Source organism: Perognathus longimembris, chromosome 2 (assembly GCF_023159225.1).
Source record: "Perognathus longimembris pacificus isolate PPM17 chromosome 2, ASM2315922v1, whole genome shotgun sequence".
NCBI classification, from domain to species: domain Eukaryota; kingdom Metazoa; phylum Chordata; class Mammalia; order Rodentia; family Heteromyidae; genus Perognathus; species Perognathus longimembris.
The window spans coordinates 27,157,362-27,183,277 of NC_063162.1; the positions used below are offsets into that span (position 1 = coordinate 27,157,362).

Below are 25,916 nucleotides of genomic sequence, written 5' to 3' on the forward strand. Positions count from 1 at the left end.
CCCCAAGACCACTGCCCACTGCACACAGAAACACACATGCACATGTACACTTACCATAGCCTTTATTACTTCTCTCAATAAATGGGAAAATGCTTCTACCAGAAAACTGGTCTCCAAAGTCCTCCAAGGCTTCCTTCACTGCTTTGTAGCCATGCACCACCACAGTGGGTTTCATATCAAAATACACAGTGAACACAGGGCCATAGACTTTTGACAACTGCAAAGTGCAAACGAGTTTAAAAGAGCAGAAAAAAGTCAGTATTTGAACAACCTATGGTGCACAATGCACTAGTTATATCATTATACCAATGATATTATATTTTGTCAAACACAACTTCAAATGTTGGAGGATTTCAAAAAGATATAAAATAGCAATGGTTACCCATGCCACTTGCAGAGTAAATCCCCCTTGTCAGAAAACTGCCAAGGAAATACTATTCAGACTGTCACAGCTGGTCACCTCCTTGACCTGCATTTTTTGACTCTGTTTCATAAGTAAATAACCTGAGGTTCAAAGAATTTCAAATTGCTGATGCCATAAAATAGTCAATAACGAGAAGGTCCAAATATGAAACTTACTTACTCTCTGATATTCAAGCAGTTTACCTGTGGCCTTTTGTTTATATTTGGTGCAAAATCCCACTGCTGTAAAGAGTGCTCTTCCAAAGAGAACTCAATAGCCCTATGACAAATGCAATTAATCTATGTCTTTTAATCTCCCTAAGCGATCTAGTGCATAGTCAAGCTTGGATCTGCTCCTGTTAGTAACTCATACAGAGAGCCAGCAATGAGAGAACATGCTTCACACCATGAAAGAAAACTTACTTCCACATGCTCACTCAGAAGTCACAGACACAATTTTGTGTCACACCAAAATCCATTGGATCCCACCCATTTGTTCCTTTCACTCATTTTTATGTATGTATTTATTGTGCTTATTTGTTTTTCCTGTAGATCCAAAGGCATTTCTTAGACTCCAGACGTAATTTCTTTAGAGAAATTTAAATGACTGCCAACCTAAACAAAGCACACATGCACAGTATACAACTCTAATCTCTAAACATTTCTATTACCATTTACCTCAGGAAAAACAGCAACATAGCATGGGCTCAGAATATGGCCTAGTGGTACAGTGTTTGCCTCATATACATGAAGCCATGGGTTTGATTCCTTAGCACCACATGTATAGAAAAAGCCAGAAGTGGTGCTGTGGCTCAAGTGGCAGAGTGCTAGCCTTGATCAAAAAGAAGCCAGGGACAGTGCTCAGGCCCTGAGTGCAAGCCCCAAGACTGAGCCCCTTCCCTTCCACCCCCAAAAAAGTAAATGACTGAAACAAAGAAGGTTTAACAATGCTTTATATTTCAAATCTCTTACCACATAAGTGTTTCTATACTAACAAAATGCACTGTTTCACTCCAGTATTTCTGACAATTACAGGCCAAACATAATCACATTCACAGGGAATATCTGCCTTGCAATAAAGAAGTTTAATAATTTGTCTCTGGCAATGTATTTTATTGAAAAGTAGGTGTTGTTTCCTTTTCACAAAACATACTTACATTTGTCAGGGATTTGCTGATGTCCTTAAAGTCGATCTGCAGGATATTTCCTATGAGTGGGAGAGGAGTGGGGCCAGGAGGGAGCCTCCCCATCCCAAAGCTCTGTCTCCACAGTGAAAGGAGAAGCAGGCAGGAGAGACCCAGCACCAGGAGCACGACTGCATCCATGGAGGCCTTTTCTTCTTGATGAAACAACTGCAAGCCTGCGAGCCAGAGCTTTTATAACATATTGACAAATTAAGAAAGCTTAATTTGTAACTATCTCTTGCTTATCTAATTGAGCAATCAGCTAGTTACCCTTAGTGTTCAGACTAAGCTCTAATCACTAAAAAAAATAAACATAATGTATTCATATTTATTTCTACTGGCATAGGTCCTAAGCACTATTCTTAAATTCTTATTAATGTGGGCTGGGAATGTGGCTCAGTAGTAGAGTGCTTGCCTGGCATACATTAACCTCTGGGTTCAATTCCTCACTACCACAAAAGCATAAAAATGTGAAGAGGGTGATATGGCTCAAATTTTCATTGCGTTCCATTTTATTTATTTCATTTCCTATTTTTCATTCATTTCTACACATGAGACAGACATAAACTACTGTGTGTGGTTTCGGTTTTGTTTTTTTTGCCAAAGACATAACTGTAAATTAATTTCCAGAAAACAACCACACATAACCAGCCTGAGAAACATTTAACATGACTGTCTGGGACTCTTTACTGTGGACAACACACAGAAAACAAAAAACAAACCAGGATAAGTTAATTCTTTCTGATTACTGCAGACCTAAGTGAAACTGTATAGACCATGTTGTAGACCTGCCCTTTGACTGGAACCTGAATTTCAAAAGCAATAAAGAACTGTAGGAATATTGAAGAAATACTGGTGAAGTTTATATACATATATTATATGTATTAGATAAAACCTTTGTGTCAATGAGAACTCCTGAGTGTAAATACTATTATTACTGTTAGAGAAACCTTTCTTAGCACATACATTAAAATGTAGATAGACAGACAGACAGAAAGATATGGTTAAAAAGTAGTTCTTTATACTATCATTAGATTTAAGTGTCTTTTGATGGAGATTTTTGTTTTTCTTTTACTTTGTTTGCAGTAGTTGTACTGAACTCAGGTCCTTAAACCTGCTAGATAGGCACTATACCACTTGAGTTACCTTCAAAGCCCTTTTTTCTTCTATTATTGCTCCAGGTAGATTCTTGCATTTCTTTCCAGGGCCAGCCTTGAGCAGTAGTCTTACTGCTTATTTCTAGTGTAGTTGATATGACAGGTGTGCCCTACCACACCCAAAAGCTTTTTTTTTTTTTTTGAGATGAAGTCTTTTTTACTTCTTGCTTTTTGTTGGCCTTGAACCATGATCCTTATTCTGTCTGCCTCCCAGATAGTTCAGCTTACAGATTTGAGCCTCTGAGCCTGGCTAGATTTAAGTGTTTTAATACAGAGGAAGGAAAATTTATACACTATTTTTTTTTTTTTTGGCCAGTCCTGGGCCTTGGACTCCGGGCCTGAGCACTGTCCCTGGCTTCTTCCCGCTCAAGGCTAGCACTCCGCCACTTGAGCCACAGCGCCGCTTCTAGCCGTTTTCTGTATATGTGGTGCTGGGGAATTGAACCTAGGGCCTCGTGTATCCGAGGCAGGCACTCTTGCCACTAGGCTATATCCCCAGCCCTATACACTATTTTTTAAAATTCTATACCAAATTTATAATACATTATGACTATAATTTCATTTAAAAATCATCTGTTGAATGTTTAACTAATGTATGAAACATTCTTTAGATAGAAAGGAGGTGATTTAAACAATTAAGTTCATAAAGAAGAATAGGACTAATAGGAAACCTGACTAATACAGTATACTAAAAGTAAAATTTAACCTGAAAATAGTCATTACTATAAATTTAAGGGCAAATGCAACAAAATGTCTTGGAAAACACAAAGAAAAACTTTGGAAGATGGTGCTGATAAATTTTCTTCTCATGGGACCAAATTGCACAGGGTGGAACTGAGGTGATTGCAGAAAGCTCAACTGAATGGACTTTAAACGTTATTAAAGCATTGTTAAATATTGTTAAGAACTTAAGTGTGCTCCAATTAGGGAGACTGGGAAGATCAAGCTTTGTAGTTGATAACTGCTAAACTTTTCTTTTGCCCTTTGGCTGCCTTTAAAACAAGAAAAAGTCTACTGAGCTGTGAGTGGTAGAGGTGAGATCAAAAGTCATAAATTCCAAGGCTCATAAGCTGACCCTTAGTTAAATCAGTCAGTTAAAACAAGTTAAATATTCTCTGAATTTGTACTGTTTTTCAATATTCATGCCAACCACTGACTTTGAAAAGAAGTAAGAATTTCAAAATTACAATGTCCATTGACTAAAATGGGTGTTAGGAACATTTGGTGCTTATCTTTTATTTTCTCTTATTTTCTTTTTATTTTTTTAATTTTCAAAGTGAAGTACAGAGGAGTTACAGTTTCAAATGTAAGACATTTCTTATCCAACTTGTTACCTTCTCCCTCATTTTTCTCCTGCCTCCCCACTCGCCGTTTCCCTCTCCCTCCCATGAGTTGTAGTTGGTATACACCATATAGTTTTCTAAGTACTGCTGTTGCATTGCTTTGTCTTTTTATCATTTGTCTCTCGAGTTTGATATTCCCTTTTCCTTTCCTAGTTCCAGGGTATCTGATTTTTACCTCAAGGCCTTTGATCCATTTGGAATTGATTTTGGTGCAGGGTGATATATAAGGATCTAGTTTCAGCTTGTTACAGGTGTTGAGCCAGTTTTGCCAACACCATTTGATGAAGAGGCTGCCTTTCTTCCATCCTATTCTTTTAGGTCCTTTATCAAAGACTAAGTAGCCATGGGTCTGCAGGTTCATTTCTGGGTCTTCAGTTCTATTCCATTGGCCCTCAGGCCTGTTCTTGTGCCAGTAGCAAGCTGTTTTTATTACTATAGCTTTGTAATACAGCTTGAAGTTTGATATTGAAATTGAAATTTGTCCATCACTGTTCTTTCTACTTAGGATTGTTTTTGCTATTCTGGGCCTTTTATTGTTCCATATGAATTTCTGGATTCCTTCCTCTATTTCATTAAAGAATGGTGATGGTTACTGTTGGGTATTGCATTGAATTTGTAAATAGCCTTTAGCAATATTGCCACTTTCACAATGTTAATCCTCCCAATCCAGGAGCATGGGAAAAATTTCCATTTCCTTAGTTCTCCTTTAATTTCCTTTTTCAGGCTTTTAAAGTTCCCATCATACAGGTCTTTCACTTCTTTGGTTAAGGTTACTATTCCTAAGTATTTTATGGTTTATGTGGTTATTGCAAAAGGAATTGCTGTCCTGATTTCAACCTCCCTCTTCACATTGTTGGCATACAGAAAGCCATTGATTTTTGAGGACTTATTTTATATCCTGCTACCTTGCAAAGTTTTGGATCAGCTCAAGTAACTTGGGAGTAGAGTCTATGGGGTTCTTTAGATACAGGATAACATCATGCTTCTTCTGGCTTTTCAGAAAGTCTGAAATCTGCCTGTGAACTGCATCTGTCCCCTGCCCATCTGAAAGATTTCTCTCCTCTTAGCCGGTGTCCACTGTAGGTGAGCCTGGAGCACATGCAGGGAGGGTGGTGGGAAGCTTCCCAGAGCTCAAATTTGTTTTATCAAACCAGCTGCCTCATTTTTTCCCTTTCTGGCCAGTATATCCATACTATTATAACTTTCTTGAGATGACTTTCTATGTGTGGAAGTTTCTCTGGAGTAGTAACACTGGGTTCTTGGAGGGAGCTTAGATAGGGATCTGTTGCTCCTCCACCATTTTTCTTCATCTCCTCCACCATTTTTCTCCATCTCTACCAGTGCTTTTTATCTTGAGAACTTGCAAATAATATATGATGAATGAACTCTTTATCAAAAACAAAATTAAGCAGTACCGCTTTGAGTTCATTCATCAAATGTTTGCAACTCACAGAGCTCTGCTTTAGCATTAGAATCTAACTCAACACTAATAGACCAAAGTCTTTTAGTTTGAATAAACTCAACTTTTGTGGATTTTTACTTTATTCACTACGACTATCCTTACTCTCTTGTCATATCATGATGCAAAAAGGGGTTTTTGAATAGTTTTACCATGGATAAATGATATACTACATACTGTATGTTCCAAGAAATGTATCTAGTTGCCTGATTTAAATCCTGTATGGAGGGGCTGGGGATATAGCCTAGTGGCAAGAGTGCCTGCCTCGGATTCATGAGGCCCTAGGTTCGATTCCCCAGCACCACATATACAGAAAACGGCCAGAAGCGGCGCTGTGGCTCAAGTGGCAGAGTGCTAGCCTTGAGCGGGAAGAAGCCAGGGACAGTGCTCAGGCCCTGAGTCCAAGGCCCAGGACTGGCCAAAAAAATAAATAAAAAAAAAATCCTGTATGGTGTATACAATTATTAAAACCTCATATGGAGATTTTGGCCAGTGGTTCCTTTTTTTTATGGCTAGTCCTGGGGCTTGGACTCAGGGCACTGTCCCTGGCTTCTTTTTGCTCAAGGCTAGCACTCTGCCACTTGAGCCACAGCGCCACTTCTGGCCGTATATGTGGTGCTGGGGAAATGAACCCAAGGCCTCATGTATACGAGGCAAGTACTCTTGCCACTAGGCCATATCCCCATCCCTGGCCAGTGGTTCTTGCCTGTATTATATACTGCTCACAAAGCTGAAATCTGAAGGATTACAGTTTGAAGCCATCCCCAGAAGAAAGGTACATAACACTCCATTTCCAAAGTTACAAGTAAAATGCCCGGCTATGGGTATGTTTCAAATGGTAGAATATCAGCAAAGAATGCCTAGCTAGTGTGGGACCCTGAGTTCAAACTCCAATTCCACCAAAAATAGTAACATGCTGTGCCATAAATATAAATTGTATAGTTCTCCCAGAGCATTTTTGCTCAAGGATAGTGTTTGTCAGTTGAGTCACAACACAACTTCTGGCATTTTGGTGATTAACTGGTGATAAGAGTCTCATGAACTTTCCTATATGGCCTGGCTTGGAACCTCGATCTCAACCTCCCAAGTAGAGAGCTACCAGTATTTGTTCAATATACTTTTATAATGAGTCCAATCTTACAAAAAACTATATAGAATGTGTGTTTGTATCCTGTATATTCTGTATAGAAACACACACTAACTATTCACTAATTTATGTACTTATTGTGCATGCATCTAGGCCCTAATATACTAGCATGAAAATTGCTGGGCCAGGGGGCTTCTTCTGGGGAAAGAGTTCAGCAGAGGGATGAATGGTGATGGTTCTCATGTGAAACATGGCAAGTAGAAGGAAGGGGAAATTGTGTGTTAGATGCAGAATTGTGAAAGTTCAAAAAATGAAATGGGAGAAGTGATTTCAGTGTCATTATTATAATTTGTCACCATATTTATATTGAGTGTAAAACAGTGTGTGTAGAAAGCAAGAAAACAGATGGAAGACTTGGTCCAATCAGTAGAGTTCTTGTCTAGGAAGAACAAGGCCCTGAATTTAAAATTTAGAACTGCCCAAACTGAAGAAAAATCAATACTGTCAAAGTGTATTGTACACATATATAAAACATATTAAAAGGTACAGATGATATATAGCAATAAAAATAATACAGCAGATAACTAGCAATATAAAAACATAAACTCATACCTTGCTTTCAGTTGGAAACATTAATTGAAAAGAATATTTCCAATTTTTCTTTTTTGTTTACATTAACACCAAAGTGGAGACATGAACTCTAACCTTTAATGTTTATTCCTGTCTATTTCTGTGTATTTTCCTGCAAGAGGAACTGCTTCTGGACATTGCTGTTATTCATTAAACCCACATCTCCAGATATGACAGGCAACATAAAGGATTTTCCTACCTCCCCTTTCCCATTCCCAATGGTTGCCATAATGTGTGCAACATGCTACTGTGGGACCCTGGTTTGGACCCCAAGCATGAAAAATAATGTTTATTATAGAGCATATACAGGGAAATGAGTCTGAATTGTCACATGGTAATCATATTATTATTTTGTGGTACTAGCATATTACTAAATCAGCATTATTATCTAATAGCTTTTGGGGTAGTTAATAAATCTATTATAAAGCATAGTGTACTATAGGTATGATTATGCAGTGACACAGGAAGCCCTCCAAACTGCAGACTGGATGTTCCTGCATCTGGAGGGAGTGGGGAGAAGTGAGAAGGGAGGAAAGGAAGGCATCCCTGACAGAAGGGGGTGAGTGTTGGCTCACAGGAGGGAACTGCTGGTTACTGCCCAGCTAGAGGCAGACAGCAGAGCTCTTCTTTACACTGGAAGGAAGCAGAGCTGGTATGAAGGGGGCACAGAGGCAAGCCCATTCACAACTGGACGGGTATTGAGATCCTGTGGATCCATCAGAGCTTTCAGGTTGAAGTTCTGTAAAATGGTGGTCAGGAATAAAAACAGCTCCATCCGAGCCAGGCCTTCTCCAGCACACATCCGTTTACCTGAAATTTTTGCAAAAATATCAAAATCAAAATCAAAGCAGGAAATGACTCTATGTATGGAAGTGTGAGTTTATGAAGCACTGCATTTGTAACTAGCAAAACAAAATGCCAATGTACATTCAGTGATTTACCGAATGCATGGCAGATGGATTCAGGGAGGTGGGAGGCTATATAGAAACAGTAAAAATGGCATCTAAAATAATACATCATTGAAAGTATTATTTTAATCTGAGAATGCCAGCAAATTCCTGCAATTCCAGCACAGGAGGCTAAGATAGAACTTTTAGTTGGTAAGCAATTTGGGCTACATATTTAAGATCCTGTCTTAAAAAATAATCCAGAAGCAAACCATGCCAAACACAATCATATTTAAGAAGCAGATTAACATCTTCATGTATTTTATTAAGTATTTCTACATGATAAATGGTCTTTAAATTTTTTCCTCCTCTCTTTCCCCCCTTTTTTCTTTCTTTCTGAAGCATTGGGGGCTCCCCAATTATTATGTCAGTTACACTAATATGTTTCCTACTAAAGAGAGAGATCATAATTCTAGAAGACAAGCTTTCCGTACTATTTTTCCCCTGTGGTTGAGTTGAGGATTTCATAGTTTTCCTCAAGGCCTACTCTCATTCCTTCTTTCTTAGCGTTGTCCATATTAATCAGAGGGCCTGTGACCATGTACTTTGGGATTTCCTCCACATTTTGGGGTCTATGGAGTGATACATACGGCTGGACGATATATACCTACCCTAGACTCCAAGTGGAGTTCATCTCATGGAAGTACTCGTGAGAAACACTGTTTTGAGGTCAACTCAGAAGTCAAGTCCTGACTCTGAAACTTACTACCCATATGGCTGAATTACTTAAACTATGTGAATTTCAGTTTCTTCATATGTGAAATGGAGATTCTAATAATTCCTTCATGAAGTATTGGTGAGGAATTAAAATGATAATAGATTTTTATTTATTAAAATATTAATGGGTGGCTCATTATTCTACTTATAAAAATTTTGAGTTTCATGTTTCTATGATAAACTTTGTAAGTTCTAGAGACATCTTCGTTTTTCTTTTTTAAAAAATTTTTATTGTAAAGATGAAATACAGACTGGGAATTTGGCCTAGTGGCAGTGTGCTTTCCTAGCATACATGAAGCCCTGGGTTCAATCCTCAGCATCACATATACAGAAAAAGCTGGAGGGAGCACTGTGCTTCAAAAGGTTGATTGCTACCCTTGAGCAAAAAGAAGCCAGGGACGGTGCTCAGGCCCTGGGTTCAAACCCCAGGACTGGCAAAAAAAAAAAAAGATGAAGTACAGAGGGGTTACAGTTACATACATAAGGTAGTGAATACATTCTTGTTAAACTTGTTACCACTTCCCTCATTTTTCTCCCATCTTCCCTTCTCCCCAATCCCCCCCCCTGAGAGTTTTACAGTTAGTTTACAACATATTTTCCTGTAAGTATTGCTGTTGCATTGGTTCACCTTTTACCCTTTGTCTCACCATTTTCATGTGCCTCTTCCCTTCCCTAATTCAGACAAACATATATACAATACCCACGTTACCAGAATCAAATACAGTGACAGCAGGTGCTAAATAATAGGGAAGATAAACAGAATAAAAATGAAATAATTTCACATTGTACATTAAAAATTACAACAAAGAATGGTAAACTCCTTGTTTCCATATTTTGGAAGTCATTTCAATTAGCGTCATCTTATGTGATCATATGCACATAACTATTGGTCTATTGTGATCAACTCCTAGGAATATCCTAGACAAATATGAATTATTACCAATTAGGGAAGGCTCACTTCACTTAGCATGATTTTCTCCAAGTATTTCCATTTCCTTGTGGATGGGGCGATGTCATTCTTTTTGATAGAAACATAGAATTCTATTGTGTGTACATGAGCTAAATACAAATGAACCAACCCAACAGCAGGCATTATGTAACTTCCAAATGAACCTCCACTCAAAAGTATCATGAGATATAGAAATAAAATTTTATTACCTGATGAGAAAGGCATGAAGTAATCACTTTTTTTGAAGTTCCCACTTTTATCCAGAAAGTGGCCTGGGTCAAACGTCTCTGGGTTGGGGAATTCCTTGTGGTCATGCAGCACAGAAGTCAGTGATGTCATTATGGTTGTGCCCTGGAAACAACACACACAGAGAAGTTAAGCTGATACACACGCACACACACACACACACATACACACACACATATATATTATATATACAAATATACACATATATAACACACATTATATATGTATAAAAACCCATACAATATTATATATTATATATATAAAAAGTCCAGTGACAGTGGCTCACACCTGTAATCCTAGGACTCAGGAGGCTGAGATCTGAGAGCCACATTTCAAAGCTAGCCTGGGCACAAAAGTCATTGAGACTCGTACATTCAATTAACCACCAGAAAAACTGAAGCTTTGAGCAAATTAGCACAGGGACAGCACCCAGGTTCTGAGTTCAACCCCATGAATGACAAAAAGAAAAACAAATAGTTATAGAGGCGATAGATACAATGAAAAATCACTTATTTCAATCTTCTAGTCTACAGGTGATGGACACTTCCATCCAATGAACTGGCTTCAAATTCCATAAGTAGATGCAGAGAATATGAAAAAAGGCAAGTACATCCAAAGTTTAACAATCCTATAGCAATAGACACAAAGGATATTGAAGTAGAAGTATGCCCAAAGAAACCAAAGGATAATTACCAGAATGGTCAATAAAATGAACTGTTTAAAAATGAGTGACTATGAAAAGGATACAAATAATCAGCTGAATAAAGTAAGTAAAACAATGTAATATATCTATGAGGAGTTCAAAAAGGTACAGAAATCTTAATAAAAGAATGAAACTCAAATTTTGGAAATTTAAAGCTCTCTAAAATAAATAAAACTCAATGGAAAAGAGTGGATCAAATTGAAAACAATATCAGGGATTAAGGGCAAAGTAGATCTGTTAAAACAGATGAAGAACTAGGTGAAAAGTAAACAAGTATGAAAAGAACATAGTCCACCTGAGAAACATGAAAGATCAAACCTATAAAACATAGGCATAGAGATAGGAGGAGACCATGCTAAAGGAATAAGACACATTCAATAAAATAATAGGAGAATATTTCCTAAATCTTTAGCAATCCAGGTACAGGAGGCCTCTAGGGCAGCAAACAGGCCATGTAAGAAAAGAATCACCACACCACACACTATAGTTAAACATTAAATGTTCAGAAAAATTAAAGAGTACTGAAAGCTGCAAAAGAAAAGCAAGTCATTATCTATGGTGGCAAGCCCATCAGCATAACATGAGATTTCTCAACAGCATAAACCTTATAAAAGCAAGGAGGGCATAAAGCTATGGAAAGCCAGGAAGGAAAGTCCATGAGATTCTTGTCTCCAGTTACAGCAGAAAACTGGGAATGGTGCTGTGGTGCAAAGTGGTAAAGGGCTATCCTTGCTCAAATGAGCTCAAAGACAGCACACAACTGCTGAGCTTGAGGCCCAAGACAAAAAATAAAATAACAACAGTGGGAACACTCAATATTTAGGGAAAGGCTATAAATATATTTGTTAGCCACTTTATTGAAAACAAATTATTACTTGGAAAAAAGAAGTAACGCATAGGTAAATTGGGAAAAATGACTTATTTATGAATTGAAGAAATCAAAGTAACATTTTCCCTCAAAATTTATCTATAATTTTACTGTAGGCATACTAAACCTGCCAGCAGAGCATTTTGGAAAATTGATAGACATAAACTTGTGCATTCATTTGGAAATACAAAACTGAAGACTAGCCAAAATCAAAGTCAAAAGAAAACAATTTAAGGAGTGCAACAAAATTGTATAATACACTGCTAGAGACCAAGGCTATTATTGAAAGGATATATAACCCCGAACTTCCCATATCACAAACGCTCCCAGACAGTCAACTGTGCGACTTTTGCAGCTCTCTCATGCTTAGTGGAGGAGCAGAATCCCACAGTGAACTCAGCAACTCAGGCTCCCTGTGGAGGCTCAGCACAGAAGAAACAAGCCTACCTTGGGAATGAGGTAGCCTCTGAACTTAATGTCCCGGGTCACTTCATGGGGCATGTTATTGGGTAAGAGATCAATGTATCTCTGGATCTCATGAATCACAGCATCTGTGTATGGCATTTGGCTCCTGTCCTTCATGCAGGGGCTCCGGTGCCTGCCAATCACATGGTCGATCTCTTCCTTTACTTTAGCTGGTTGAGACACAAATAAGAAATGCCAGAATAGGAGGAAAGTGGCACATTGGCCATAGTAATTCACTACTGCATAAAGAGCAATAATGAACTTCAACAAGATTCGAGGTAAAAACAAAATATGCTCTATGAAATACTTAAACTTCAATATATACATACATCACTCTCCTATTAACTAGCTTTATAATTCATTAATATAGCCATAGAGTTAATAAGCTTCTTGTTAAAAAAAAACCCAAAACTATTCATGTACCAATTATATATTTTATATAGTAAACTAAAATAATTTTATCATGTAAAAGGTATACTATAATAAGGACTATCTACCTATAATACTTTGTTATAATAACATATTACAAAATAATGGGAATGAAATAGTAACCATGAAAAGCATATTTTTGAGGACACTATTATCTTCACTTACATCTCCAGATTTTACAAATCTCCACAAATATGAATGTTAATTCATGGACTATACAATAACATAAATGGCGATAAGTATGACCTTTAAGAGGTTAATAAAATATTCCCATTTTGTGCTACTTCAGAAATATTTTTTGATAAAAGAGGTTATTTTATAGTAAAATGGTTTTCAAATTCTATTAATTTATGAAACAAATGATCTGTCTTTAAAAAAAGTTAATTTCTGTATCTAACATGAGTCGAACTAAGTATATTTCAAAAAATAAACAGGACATAAGTAAAAATATGAATAAAAGTACATTACGAGGACTGACATGGATCAAGATGCATTAGAACTCATGAACTGATTTGCTATATTGAGTCCCTCTGTACAACTACTTAATGATTTTTAACAAATATTTATATGTATATGTATATATGGATTTATCAGCATTAAATGTTTTTGTGAAGTTAATGTACACTGATAAAAATGCAGAAGAAGAAATGGTAGTCCAAAAAGAAAAACAGGAAATAAATATTATTTTAATAATTATCATTTAAACATTATACAAATAGTGTGTGTATGTTCAATGTTCAGTAATACTATCATTATTCGACTAGTTTCCACTGTTAGCCATATTGGACATCCTAGTATCTGCTTCTCAAAATTATCTTCATATTTGTAAATAATTATTCTTTATCTTTTCTTTTCTTCTTTTTTTTCCTGCTGGACCCACAGCTTGAACTGATGGCCTGGTGCTGTCCCTGAGCTGCTTTGTGCTCAAGGCTGGTATTCTACCACTTGAGCTACAGTACCACTCCTGGCTTTTTTCTGAGTAGTTTATTGGGGATAAGAGTCTCACAGACTTTTCTCCCTGGGCTGGCTTCAAACCTCAAGCCTCAGATCTCAGCTTCCTGCTCAGGAAGGATTACAGGAATGAGTCACTGGTGTCCAGTATCCAGTTGATTTTTTTAATCAGTTTTAGAGAATATTTATTGATTTCCTAGTATGTGAGATCAAAATGTGCATTCACATCTCTGTCTTACACATTTAGCCACATCTACAAATAGACACATCGAGATACACACACACACATACTTCCCACCAACCAGTTCATCAATAACAATATACTACTCATAGTACTTGAGTTCTAAACAAGTCATCACAGTTTCAATTATTCTGGCTACAGAAATATTGTTCCCTGGGTGGAAACTAGGATTCTTTCCATTGATTGTTCTTCCCTCGTCTTCCATATCAGCTCATGAGTTTCCATTTCCTGAGGCAGGATTATTTGCAAATACATAAATAGTTGTTTAAAACTTTTAGCAATACATCATCAGTAAGTAGAAAATCTGAGACACTAGGCCATTTCTCTTTTATTCGCAGTGTCTCCCCCTCTCTCCTTGCATCATTTGCTTCTGCTTTGTTCTGATGTGAGTGTTTTCTAAGTTGAGTTTCTAGCAGCCTCAGTAACAGTCTCAGATGGGATCCATGAAATTCGTTGACTTGGTTTTAGATAAATGAATAAAATGCATTAAGTGTATTTTGTGAAAAAAAGAGAAAATGGAGTATATAGTGTATGGGTGATATGGAAGTCTAATTCTCCAATTTTCTTTCATCAATACATAAGTAGTAGTCACTCTTAAGAGTTCTAGTGCAATCTCTATCTTCTCTTTATATATGACCTAGCTGTATCTTTCTGAAAGTTGTGATGGTCTTTCTAATCCTGGTGTTCTGGAATCCTACATCCTTATACTGAGTGTAGGTTTTTATCCCCTTTATTCTGCTAGACACTTGGAGAGAATTTTCTACCAAAATGGTCAAATATGGAGGTTCTTATAGTTATTCACACTGAAGGATATACATTGCTGATCAATTTCAAGAAACAAGAGAGATAAAAATTTGTGCATCACAAACAACAAGAGAGCTTTGCAGGACTTCTCATCTTTATACTTCACTGTCATTCCCCAAATTTTTGAGTACAGAGATTCCCAGGTTAAAATTTCTCTGAAGAGAGAAAGCTTTACTTTTCACCAGATGAATGGAGCTGTGGTGAGAATTTGAGCATGAAGAGTCTGTTTGCTACATCTTCTTCCATCTTATTTGACATCTGTTATTTCTAAGGAATGAAGTTCATGAGAATTTTAGAGACATAGCTTTGTTTTCCCTCAGGACTTTCCTGTTACAATATTTAGGTGAAAGCATCATGTGTGTTTATCATAATTATACCTACTCTATGTGTCTGAATTTTAGTGAATATTTCTTCTCCGTTTACTCTCCCTTCTTCCTTTCTATTCTCAAAGGACTAATTATCATTTAAAATTACTTTATCATTATTTCCTAAATCCTAACACAGGGTTTCTACAAGTAGAACTCTTTAAATGAAAAATAACATTGTAGAAGATAAAATTTACAGATACCCTTGTAAAATTCTACTTTTATCATACATAAGTTCTATGGAAATTGAATTTTGAAACTGTAAAACTCCTTCAGGTATGGATTCTGCCTCACTAATTCTTTCTAATGAGTATTTACCGTTAGAAAACATCCCGGATTGGAATTTCTCTCATATATCCTTATTAATTCCTAGGACATTGACTTATGCATCATTGACAGGAGTTCTCTGTGGCCTATGGCAGCATTAGAATTGTCAGGATGAGGAAACGTATAGGATAAGGAAAGGAGAACTTATCTACTGTAAAAGCTGGGAAATTTGGTCTAATTTATGTCAATTTATCATGGAACTGTTTTCTACAATTACCTGTCATAAAATCCAGGCACCAGAACAGAGTCTTAATGCCTTTCCCCCTACCTTTTTCTCATCACTTCTCTCTGATTACAGCTGGTGGCACAGGATGTTGAACTGTGAGACATATCTGGCAATGCAAATCAGTAGCAGCATCTTTCCTATACTTTCCTGAAAATCACCTGCTTTCCTACCTATGACATGGGGGTGCTTCATCAGGAGCAGGAGGCCGTATCTCAGTGTTGTGCTTGTTGTTTCTGTCCCAGCACCAAATAAATCAGTTGCAACAACTGTCAAATTTTCCTTAGTGAATTCCGATGGTTCCTTGTGATTTTCCTGCTCCTAGGATTTGATACAATTATATTATTTACCAGCACAAGTGATGACAATGAATCTTCAGTATCTCACAGTGGTATAAACTGGGAGAGTAAAGGACTAAGCAAAATGAACAATGACATAGTGGGGGTGGTACACTAGATGAGAGTAATGCTTCTGTGCTGTAAGGCTACTGTGCTGTCCCTACTCTAATATGGTAATGTGACTGTATTTGAGGTCACAAAACTCACTGCTCATTTAAGCCACTAATAATAAAATTTCTACAATATTTAAAGGACTAGAAAATTGAGTAATAGAAGTAGGAAACTTAGGGACATACTTGTTATAAGCCTGAAGCAAGAATCTGCAATTAAACTTTTTGTTGATGATGATTTCATTGATCCTGGGGATTGAACTCAGGGCTTGAGTGATTTTGGTCAAGGCTAGTGCTAAACTACTTGAACCACAGCTCCACTTCCCACTTTGTGCTAGTTAATTGGAGACAAGAGTCTCAGGGACTTTTGTGCCCAGCTGGCTTCAAACCTTGATCCTCAGATCTCAGCCTCTTGAGTAGCTAGAATTACAGCCATGAGCTCCCTGTTGCAATTTTACTTCTTGTATCAAAATTTTACATATGGTCCATATTGCCTGTGAAAAATGTTAAAGTGGGGAAAAATTTAGGAGTCCCAAGGAGTAAGAATGGCTTCATCCAAACAAGGTGGGCCAGCAGATGGGAAGCACTGAGTCAGGTGGTCTAGGGAACCTGTGAGGGAATGACTAGAAATTCGTGAGCTGAAGAGACACTAAACCATGATGACAATTATGGATACACAAACTTGTCATTGGTGTAAAGGCAAGGTTTGGATAAAGCAGTGACAAAGACAGAGAAGAGGGTGTGAGATTAAGTTGTCAACAGGTTGCAGTTTTGAATGTTGAATGAGGAAATAATTAAATGACCCAATTGCATCGTTTTCTGGCTGTTATTTGGGCCAGAATTAATTCCATTATGCTTTCATAATCTCAAGATGACTTGTAATATGTCTAATAATATATAATAAAATAATTAAACTGAATCTCTCACCATTTGTTCTTGCTAGGACAGGATTCATCTCCTTTGACAGTATAAATTTCACATGCATTCTAAGCTCGTCATGATAAACAAAATTTAGTACTTTCAAACTTATGTACTTTTCTATGATCATTAAGTAACAAATACTCTTAAATCTTAAGGTAAAATCACTATAGAATAGTGTGCACAAATACCAATATTAAAATTTCCATCTGTCAATATTAATTTGGAGATTTAATATGTGAGGGCATATAGCCTATTATAATCTGTGGAAAAAATTAATAAAAATCTAAGTGAATGAAAATTTAATATTTCTATGTCATGGACTAAAACACTAATTTTATCTCATATCCTACAATTATGAGGGAAAAATGAATACTCCTCAAATAAAATTAAAGACAAGAGAGCCTCTCATGAATAGATTTACCAGATAAGAAGTGCTAAGCAGAGTCAGTTTTCAAATAGAAACTAAAGCATATTGAAAAATAAATCAACACTATATCAAAAATATATATCATTGTTAAATATAACTCCACAGATACATATGAATATTAATTATACTATATTTTTGTATTTAACCACTTTTTACTTTATATGCATTTTTAAAGGAAGTATATGAGGCAATAATCATAGATGAATGCTATGAATACACATGTATTAAAGATGTAATTAGTGACAAAACAACCTGAGAAGGATGCAATTGGAAGGGAGCAGAGAATTAAAGCTGTAATCAGAAGTCGATTCACCATGATGTTATACTAGATTGTCATAAAGTTGTCATAGAATTCCCTACAGTAACTAATAAGGAGTCAACTTTCTTTGTTGATTGCAGTATATTATATATGCATATATACACATTATCTATTCATTTTCTGTGTGCATTGTACATACATGTTACATATATAATATATTCATTATAAGTATAGGTGAAAATAGGATAATGAAACCGACTAAAATCTATATACAAAGAATAAAGAGGGCTTAGTAAACATAATAAAAGAGGTGAATTTGACTAAAGTATATTATACACATCTATAAAAGATCATTACAGAAGCCTTTGTACAATTAATTTGTTCATAAAAATGTGAAAAATATAATATATTACTGTGATATATGTATATTTTTATATGCCAAAATTTAAAAAAATATTTTAAGGAAGATAAACCATGACCAAAAAAGGATCATTTCAGAATTATTTCTTCAAGGCCAATTCTGACATATAGAACAACACTGTAATTAGGTCCTCTATACAGTGTATATTAATAACATGTATCTTTATAAAATGACACAAAACTTTGCATGGACATCAGTTTGATAATAAAAATATGAAAAAAAAACTTTGCATGGCAATTGTATCTGTTTCACCTGCCCTGTGCATTCTGTTCCTCCTTGTCATATTATTTTTACATAAAGAAAACAGTAAATGTATTCTTCTTATTTAACAAATTCATTTTCAGTTTCCCAGGATGTTTAGTGTAGATTCAATTATAACTGCTAACTTATTTTTTCAAGCACTGCGAGTTTGACTGATTAAACATCTCTAGTAGCACACGCTATTTACTGTGTCACAAAATGCTCAAGAATTCGATTACCTGTACAGATTTTTCATATTTTACCTGTTTCATTTTAATCAGGAAACAATCAATAAAGTCTCTTGGATTGTTAACATCCAGTGATTCTTCATGTTCTTTTACTTTCTTCAAAATATAACTCTCTACATAATCAGCGTTTTTTAGTACTGTTTTATGACTTCCTGGAGCATACTGAAGGAGATTGGGGAAGAGGTTGTAGATCTAAAGCAAAAACAATAGTTTTAAATATAGTTGCATATATGGACTATGCATATTATACAAAACTTGGCTCTAGGGCTGGGGATATAGCCTAGTGGCAAGAGTGCCTGCCTCGGATACACGAGGCCCTAGGTTCGATTCCCCAGCACCACATATACAGAAAACGGCCAGAAGCGGCGCTGTGGCTCAAGTGGCAGAGTGCTAGCCTTGAGCGGGAAGAAGCCAGGGACAGTGCTCAGGCCCTGAGTCCAAGGCCCAGGACTGGCCAAAAAAAAAAAAAAAAACTTAGCTCTAAATAGAAATGTCATATGGCTTCATCTTGAAGGGAAATTTTGATGGCACATATAAAATGTGAGGAGTTTAAGGATGCCCTAAAACTCAGCCTCATGCCAGAGCATATAAATGACTCTCCATGTTCACACAGTTTTTTAGGCCATGCCATTTCAGCACAAGGGAAAATATTGTGAAGATTGTTTTATAATTTCATTTTGTCATTTGTACACTGGCTACATCATCATCTAGGACCACAGAGTAATCATCAAACAGTCTGACTCTACTCCTACTCAGTGATTTCTAGTAGCTTCCATTGTACCAGACATGCTTCCTCTGTGAGGAAAAATATGTCTGCTCAGTAATAGCATGAACATGAGAAGTATGATTGGAAAACAAGCCTGTGGGAAATGTAAGCTTTCACTAAGGACCTGGACATACACAGATCCACACTGGAACTGAAAAGCCATTTATAAGAATATCCCTTTGAGACTTAATGGGAAATATCAAATTAATCGTTTGAGTTCATTAGCTGGATTCAATTAGCGTTTACTTTTTTAAGTGGGTATAAAATTTAGGCTATGACATCTTTCTCAGTTGTTGCTTAATATTCTTTTATCTTCCATTTTTATTAGCATCAGTTACTTGTCAAGTGCTTTCATGTTGACATGTCCATACATAAATGAAATATATCTTTCTATTTTGTGCCAGAACCAGGGTTTGAACTCAGCACGTCAAGGTCTTGCTTGGCTTTCTTGCTCATGACTAGCCCTCTACTACTTGAGCCACACTTCCTATCCTGTTTCTTGCTTGCTATCTGGGAGATGGAGTCTAGCAGACCTTTCTGCCCTGGCTGGCTTCAATCCTTGATCTTCCAGGTCTCAGTCGTCTGAGTAACTAGCATTTTGGGCATGAGCCAACAGAGCCTGGCCATACAATATATGTAGATCAGACTCAGCTCCTCTGCTACTCTCCATTATCCTTCCCTTCCCTGCTTCCTAACCAATTGCAACAAGTTTCATTTACCCATTTTGAAACTGGAGAAAATGAAATAGATCCCTATCTCTTGCCCTGTAATAATTTCTATTCAAAGTTGATCAAGGATCTTAATATAAAACCTGAAACATTGAAGCAATTACAAAAATAGAATAGGAAAAACACTAGGACACATTGGCATAGGCAGTAATTTCCTGAATAGCACTCTATGATTCTTTAGGTAGGACTGTCATGTCTAGATATTCATCTTGCCATTTGCTTTTTATTTAAGTTGGGTCTGTTAAAATAAAAAGAAAAGGTAAGTGCTATCTTAGAAAGAAAAGATCTTGGCTTTACCTGTATCCATGGTGAACTCGAAATCTTGGAATCCTCATTAAGTGTTTTCATCAAGTAAAGGAAGTTCTGGTCTTTATAGTCAAAACGATTCTGGAAAACAATGGAGCAGATCACATTGCAAGGAGCACAGCCCAGGATGAAGGTAGGGTCGCAGGGTGAGCCTGAGGAATGAGAAACAAATTGAAATATACATATGAAATACTTAGTCTTTGTCATCTTCACCAATTTGTATTACTGTTTACTTATTAATTTCTCAAACAGCCAAATAGTCAGTATAAATTAAACTGGCATATCACTTTACCTAAAGCCTGTGTTGGTCAGTACACAAACTAACCAGCCACTCAATGGCAATTCATACTAATTGCCTTTACCTAAAGTCTTTGAATCCCAGATGTATGCTATTTTGGAAAAAGAAGACTTCTATATATCTGATAGTCAACCATTCAGAATATTAATATAACTGTTTGTAAAGCCCATTTGCTACACAGTACTGAGAAAGAAGGAGAGAGATTGTCATGTATCTAGCTTTGTTGAATCACTGATGGAGAGAAACCAGAGAGACTGTAGTAGAGTCCAAATACAAGAAGGAATCAAAGTAAAAAGCAGAACTCATTCATCTTGAATGAGGGGGAAAAAAGAAATAACTAAATTTAAATCTTTTATTAAATATAAATATCAGGTAAGGCAAACCAAAACACAAAATTAAAAGCAGGAGCCTTCTTTTTCATGTCAGTATTTAAAAGTGAATTCCCTCTCCATATGAGATAAGTAGACACTAAGTCTAATCAAACACCAAATTTAATATAGGGACAAGGCTGAACATTTGGAATCCTGAGATACATAATACACTCTATATTTTAAGGTTGCCTGTCTCTGAGGGTCTGTCTATCATTAGAGAGATACAGTAAAGAAAATGATTATATTTGCACTCTCCCTACAGTGAACTTCCCATGCACAAATAGTCAATATTTAAGGTGCTGCTAGTAAGTTCGAATCATAGAACCTAAATAGTGAATTGTGAATTGGTGGGGGTTGATAGAATTATACAATAGTCATTGTCTTGGTTGCATGAGTGTAGGCAACTTAAAGACTCAATTATATCTAAGCTCTCAGAAAAACTCTTTAACTATGAAAGAAATGGTTATTTGGAAAGTTGTTGCACTGCTATGACTGCATGTGTGTGGCATTCGTAGGGCAAGTCTGATTCTCAGTCCTTCATTTTACTTGGAAGAATGAATTGAAAAAGGATGGTCAGGGGCTGTAATGTGGCTTAGCAGTAGAACGCTTGCCTAGCATGCATGAAGCTCTGGGTTCCATTCCTCAGCACATACACATACACAGAAAAAGCCAGAATTGGGGCTGTGGCTCAAGTGCTAGAGTGCTAGCCAGAAGCAGTGCTAAGGCACTGAGTTCAAGCCCCGGGACTAGCAAGAAAAAAAAAAAGATAAATCCTATAAATTAAACAACAACAGCCAGATTATTTAGAATCCCATGCATAATCCTGTCCATTATGATTATAGATGAGCAGATTTGGTTATGGGAGTAATTACCATGAGATTTTTTTTTGTTTTTACCATGAGATTTTAAACATAAAATCCAGCAATCTTGAGAAGAGTGATAAAAAAAAACCTGAAAACTTAGCCTGACTATATTAAAAAGAGACTAGATAAAGAACTGATCATTGTTAAAATCTAGCTAATTGAATCATGTAATCAATTTGTGTGTTTTACAGATTCATGGTAGAGGATAAAGTTATTAAAATATATAAACAAAAACTCGAAAGTACTGGGTAAAAAGAAATAACTAATGTTGATCTGAATCCATTGTACTATGTTTGCAGAGAAATAATTTGAGATGTGAATTATATTCAGAGACAATAAAAGAAATTAAATCATATTTTATACCACACCATGGTGATCCCTAATTAGAGGCATGGGTACTGAGGAATCATGGGAGTGTCCATGAAAATGAGGGTACCATACACTTGGATCTATGTGAGGATATATGAGGACTAACAGAGTCATTAAGACCCTGCTCATTTAGCAATCACTCCCTCGGTACCCTGACTCACTTTAGGAGGGAAGCATTGTTCTTTAACTCTTCAAAAACAAACTCAAACATGTATTTATTCAGACACTGGTGTGGTTCCTGATTAGAATTGTAGTTACTCCCCAGGGTGAATTCTAAGGACTGTAATTGGTACCCAGCCCAGGAAAACAAATCTGGGCCAATCAATGAAACCTATAGTAACTCACCAGCAAAAAGCTTGAACTAAAGGTGTAGATGAAATGGTAGAACACCAGCCCTGAGCTGAGCTAATTTAAAGCCCAGAGTTCAAGCCCCAATATCAGCATAAAACAACAAAAGAAATTACATTCATGATTTCTGGTGTGAAAACAAAAGAATCCAAATCTGAGACAGAAAGGAATTAGTGGAGCTATTTATATTCCTTGTCTAAAGTAGTGATATAAAGCAGCTCCCACCATTGGTTTTCCTCAACTCCTCCACAAGGCAGTGGGCTTCCTCTTGAACACGCTCTTCAATGCTCCTCTTCCCCATCCCAAAATTCCGCAAGGTCATGAGTGCAAAGCGCCTCATCTCTTTCCATCTGTGTCCATTGCTGAAAATAATTCCTGAATGAAGGGAAGCAGAAACATGGATGGAGATCACAAGCAAGGAAGAGGAAGAAGCAGATGGCAGCCACAGGAATGGGCAAGCTCTGACTACAGAACCCTTCAGGCCTCTTTTTCCATTCTCATTTTCCCCATCATCCTCTGTCCAACACACACACACACACACACACACACACACACACACACACACACACACACACACAGAGAGAGACATATACATACCAAGGCCTTTATAAACTTGGTCAAATAATGGGACTTTGCCTCTCCCAGAAAATTCCTCCCCATGATCAATCAGGGCTTCCTTCACTGCTTCATATCCATACAGCACCACAGTGGGCTTCATGCCAAAATACAGAGTGAACACAGGGCCGTACACTTTTGAAAACTATAAATAAGAAGAAAAAAAACACTAAGTAAAGACATCACCATTTACTCCACAGAGCGAGCCTGAGTAAAACGGATACCATCATTTTTTATGCTTTATATTTTTCCAACACAACTGTAAATATTTCTGAAGTCCATGCATTATGAAGGAGGTTTGTTATAGCTGTCACTTAGAGATGGCCTACAGTGTGCCATGAAATGGGCCAGGCAGTTGACACACCATTATAATTCATCTTCACATCAAACACACAGCAGGCTTGTCATGTTTCTCAAAGAAAGGCACAGAAGTCATTAGGTTTAAATTCTTATCTAGAACTCCATGGATAATGAATAGGAGATTCGTAGTTGAACCTGTGCTTATTGAACATTCTATGCTTGAGAAATGCTTGATTCTCCTTTGTACACCAAACCAATAACCAGATCATTGCTTCAGCATAGGCGTGAAGCTCTTACTGTTGGGAATCTCAGTGCCTGAGACAAACCTGAAAAATTGCCAGTTTTAAGTCAGCACAGCTGCTTCTATACCCTTGTGCAGTTTGGGATCTACTGGCATTAAAGACAGTACATGACACATTTTTCAAAACCATTTCTCACCAAGCAGCACTCTTGGTCCCAGACAAATGTTTTATGCAAAATTCCAAGTGGATTCTGACACCGTCAGGATTCCCTAAGTGGTCTTATATATTTACAGTTTCTCATTTTCACGATATTTCCTTTCAGTCATCCTCAACTTCTCAGGGAAGTTAACTTCCATGATGAATCTGAAATAAAAGCCATGTCTAATAGAGTATAAAATTTAATGCATTGAACAGTTGACCACAACTCCTTCTTTACAGAGGATATTCAGAAAAATACAACAATCATTAACATGGCTGTTAAACTAAGATGAGGAAAAGGATCCATATCATTTCCAATTTTGTAACTGGGACTAAAATAGACAATAACACACTCATTTAAAACTCTACTTCATTCTATGATTAAAATACAAACTGGTAAAGTCAGGGGCATGTAACACTTTGTACAAGGATCATGCTATTATATTTTCAATAGTAGGTTTAAAATATAGTTTGATTTATCTCTTCTCAGAGACCATTGAGGGAGGGAGCATGAAGAGTACTTACATTGGTTAAAGATTTAGTGACGTCCTTAATATCAAGCTGCAGTATATTTCCAATAATTGGGAGAGGAGTGGGGCCAGGAGGGAGCTTCCTTCTCTCAGCCTTCTGCCTCCATATGGAAAAGAGAAGCAGGCAGGAGAGACCCAGCACCAGGACAGCTACGGGATCCATTGAGGCTTCTCTTCTTGCTGAGAGTACTGTGAACTTGCATGCAGACCTTTAATAATGTTCCTGGGATGGTAGGACGTGCCTCTTTAGTGCATTAGTATGAATTAGGTCAATACTTCCCAATCTCTTCAGATTAGACTTTGTCCTAATGATAGAGACAAAGGTTGAATGACCTGTACACATGTCCCTCATAACAGAGTAACAGAGGGCATACGGGAGACTGTGGTTTAGTTGCACTTGTTGGTGATCAAATATTGCTAACTTAAGATACAAACCTACATGCTTTCCATGTACAATCATGATTGAGAAGTGCTGACGTCAAGGACTTGAAATATAAGAACATCACTCAAAAACTGTTTCTCCTTTTTTTTCTTTTACTTTGTATTTTTATTATAAAGGTGACATTCGGAGGGGTTAGAATTGCATAAGTCAGATAAAGATTACATTTCTTGATTCTCAGATTAGTGACAAGTTGGGAAGGCAGGAAAGTCCTTGAGACTCTTTTTTTTTTTTTTTTTGCCAGTCTTGGGGCTTGAACTCAGGGCCTAGGCACTGTTCCTGAGCTTCTTTTTGTTCAAGGATAGCACTCTACCAGTTGAGCCACAGCATCACTTCTGGCATTTTTCTGTGTATACGGTACTGAACAGAACTCAGGGCTTCATGCATGCTAGGCAAGCACTCTACCACTAAGCCACATTCCCACAAGGTTTTTAAGACCAATCAGAAAATTTCTATTATTCAGTTTATTTAAGATTATTAAAAAATAGCTTTTTGGCCTATTCTGATATGTATATATTATCTCAAGTTCTGAGGATTTCAAGTCACTTAAGCTACAACTCTGAAAATCATTAATGATCCCTTCTGAAGTAAACCACACATTCTATAGTTCATCAGAATTACTGTTCTAATAAGCCAAGGGACTTAAATACAAGGAATATGAGAGCAATCTCCATAATCTTAAAAGCTCAGTGAAATAAATGTCTTTGTGGTCCAATAAATTGTAAAATGTAACCATGTCTCTAGACCAATATATTAGTGTATAACTTCAATAATTTATGGCAGCAAAACACCTGGAATAGCCAATAACAAATGTTTTCATTGAACTGTAGATTAATTTTCTATAAGAAATGATTGTTAAAAGTACCCTAAAATATTGTTCAACTGCACCTAAACATGAAAAATATCAAAGATCTCTCAAAAAGACACTTTAGCAGCAAAGAATTATACTTCAAACCACAAGAAAACCTTCATTATTTATTTATTTGATGTTGAAAATTGAAGCCAAGATCTTGCACACGATGAGCAGGTGTTCTGCCACTCAGCTTCGATCTCATTCCATCTTATCTTGAGGTCAGGTCTCA

At 36.8% G+C, this 25,916-nt stretch overlaps 2 protein-coding genes and 1 long non-coding RNA gene across 6 annotated transcripts in view; 1 reads left to right on the forward strand and 2 right to left on the reverse strand.

The window, feature by feature from the left end:
* LOC125346230 (cytochrome P450 2C18-like) overlaps positions 1–25,916 on the reverse strand; it is a 262,366-nt gene that overhangs the window by 20,047 nt on the left and 216,403 nt on the right. The window contains exons 1-2 of one of the 2 annotated variants that reach the window (XM_048338617.1): positions 1,560–1,744; positions 55–217 (exon numbers count right to left, since the gene is read on the reverse strand). The exons of the other annotated variant lie outside the window; for it this stretch is intronic. Of the exons in view, the coding sequence (XP_048194574.1) occupies positions 55–217; positions 1,560–1,727 (331 nt within the window). The 5' untranslated portion in view covers positions 1,728–1,744. Of the gene's footprint in view, positions 1–54; positions 218–1,559; positions 1,745–25,916 lie in introns of those variants that run through there. 2 annotated transcript variants of the gene reach the window in all.
* On the forward strand, positions 189–24,472 carry LOC125346251. The gene is made up of 4 exons (XR_007209883.1): positions 189–224; positions 1,569–1,589; positions 2,621–2,626; positions 24,427–24,472. It is a non-coding gene; the product is annotated as an uncharacterized LOC125346251 (long non-coding RNA).
* On the reverse strand, positions 7,891–24,558 carry LOC125346235 (cytochrome P450 2C5-like). Of its 3 annotated transcripts, none has more exons than XM_048338637.1 (9): positions 24,391–24,558; positions 23,108–23,270; positions 22,736–22,885; positions 20,253–20,413; positions 18,477–18,653; positions 15,671–15,812; positions 12,140–12,327; positions 10,085–10,226; positions 7,891–8,072 (listed from the first exon to the last, which is right to left on the reverse strand). In XM_048338637.1, exons 1-9 carry the CDS (start codon positions 24,556–24,558, stop codon positions 7,891–7,893), a joined length of 1,473 nt encoding a protein of 490 aa, XP_048194594.1. The 3 variants fall into 3 exon arrangements, with proteins under 3 accessions (XP_048194594.1, XP_048194593.1, XP_048194595.1); XM_048338636.1 differs by having other exon boundaries at positions 15,671–15,818; XM_048338638.1 differs by lacking the exon at positions 18,477–18,653.

Excerpts from the sequence above, each read along its gene's own strand:
- LOC125346235 (XM_048338636.1), bottom strand. The coding sequence starts at position 24,558 with ATGGATCCCGTAGCTGTCCTGGTGCTGGGTCTCTCCTGCCTGCTTCTC. Across the intron at positions 23,271-24,390 it reads TCACTAAATCTTTAACCAAT|TTTTCAAAAGTGTACGGCCC; the intron begins GTAAGTACTCTT and ends TCTTATTTATAG. Across the intron at positions 12,328-15,670 it reads GAAGCACCCCCATGTCATAG|CTAAAGTAAAGGAAGAGATC; the intron begins GTAGGAAAGCAG and ends TGTCTCAACCAG.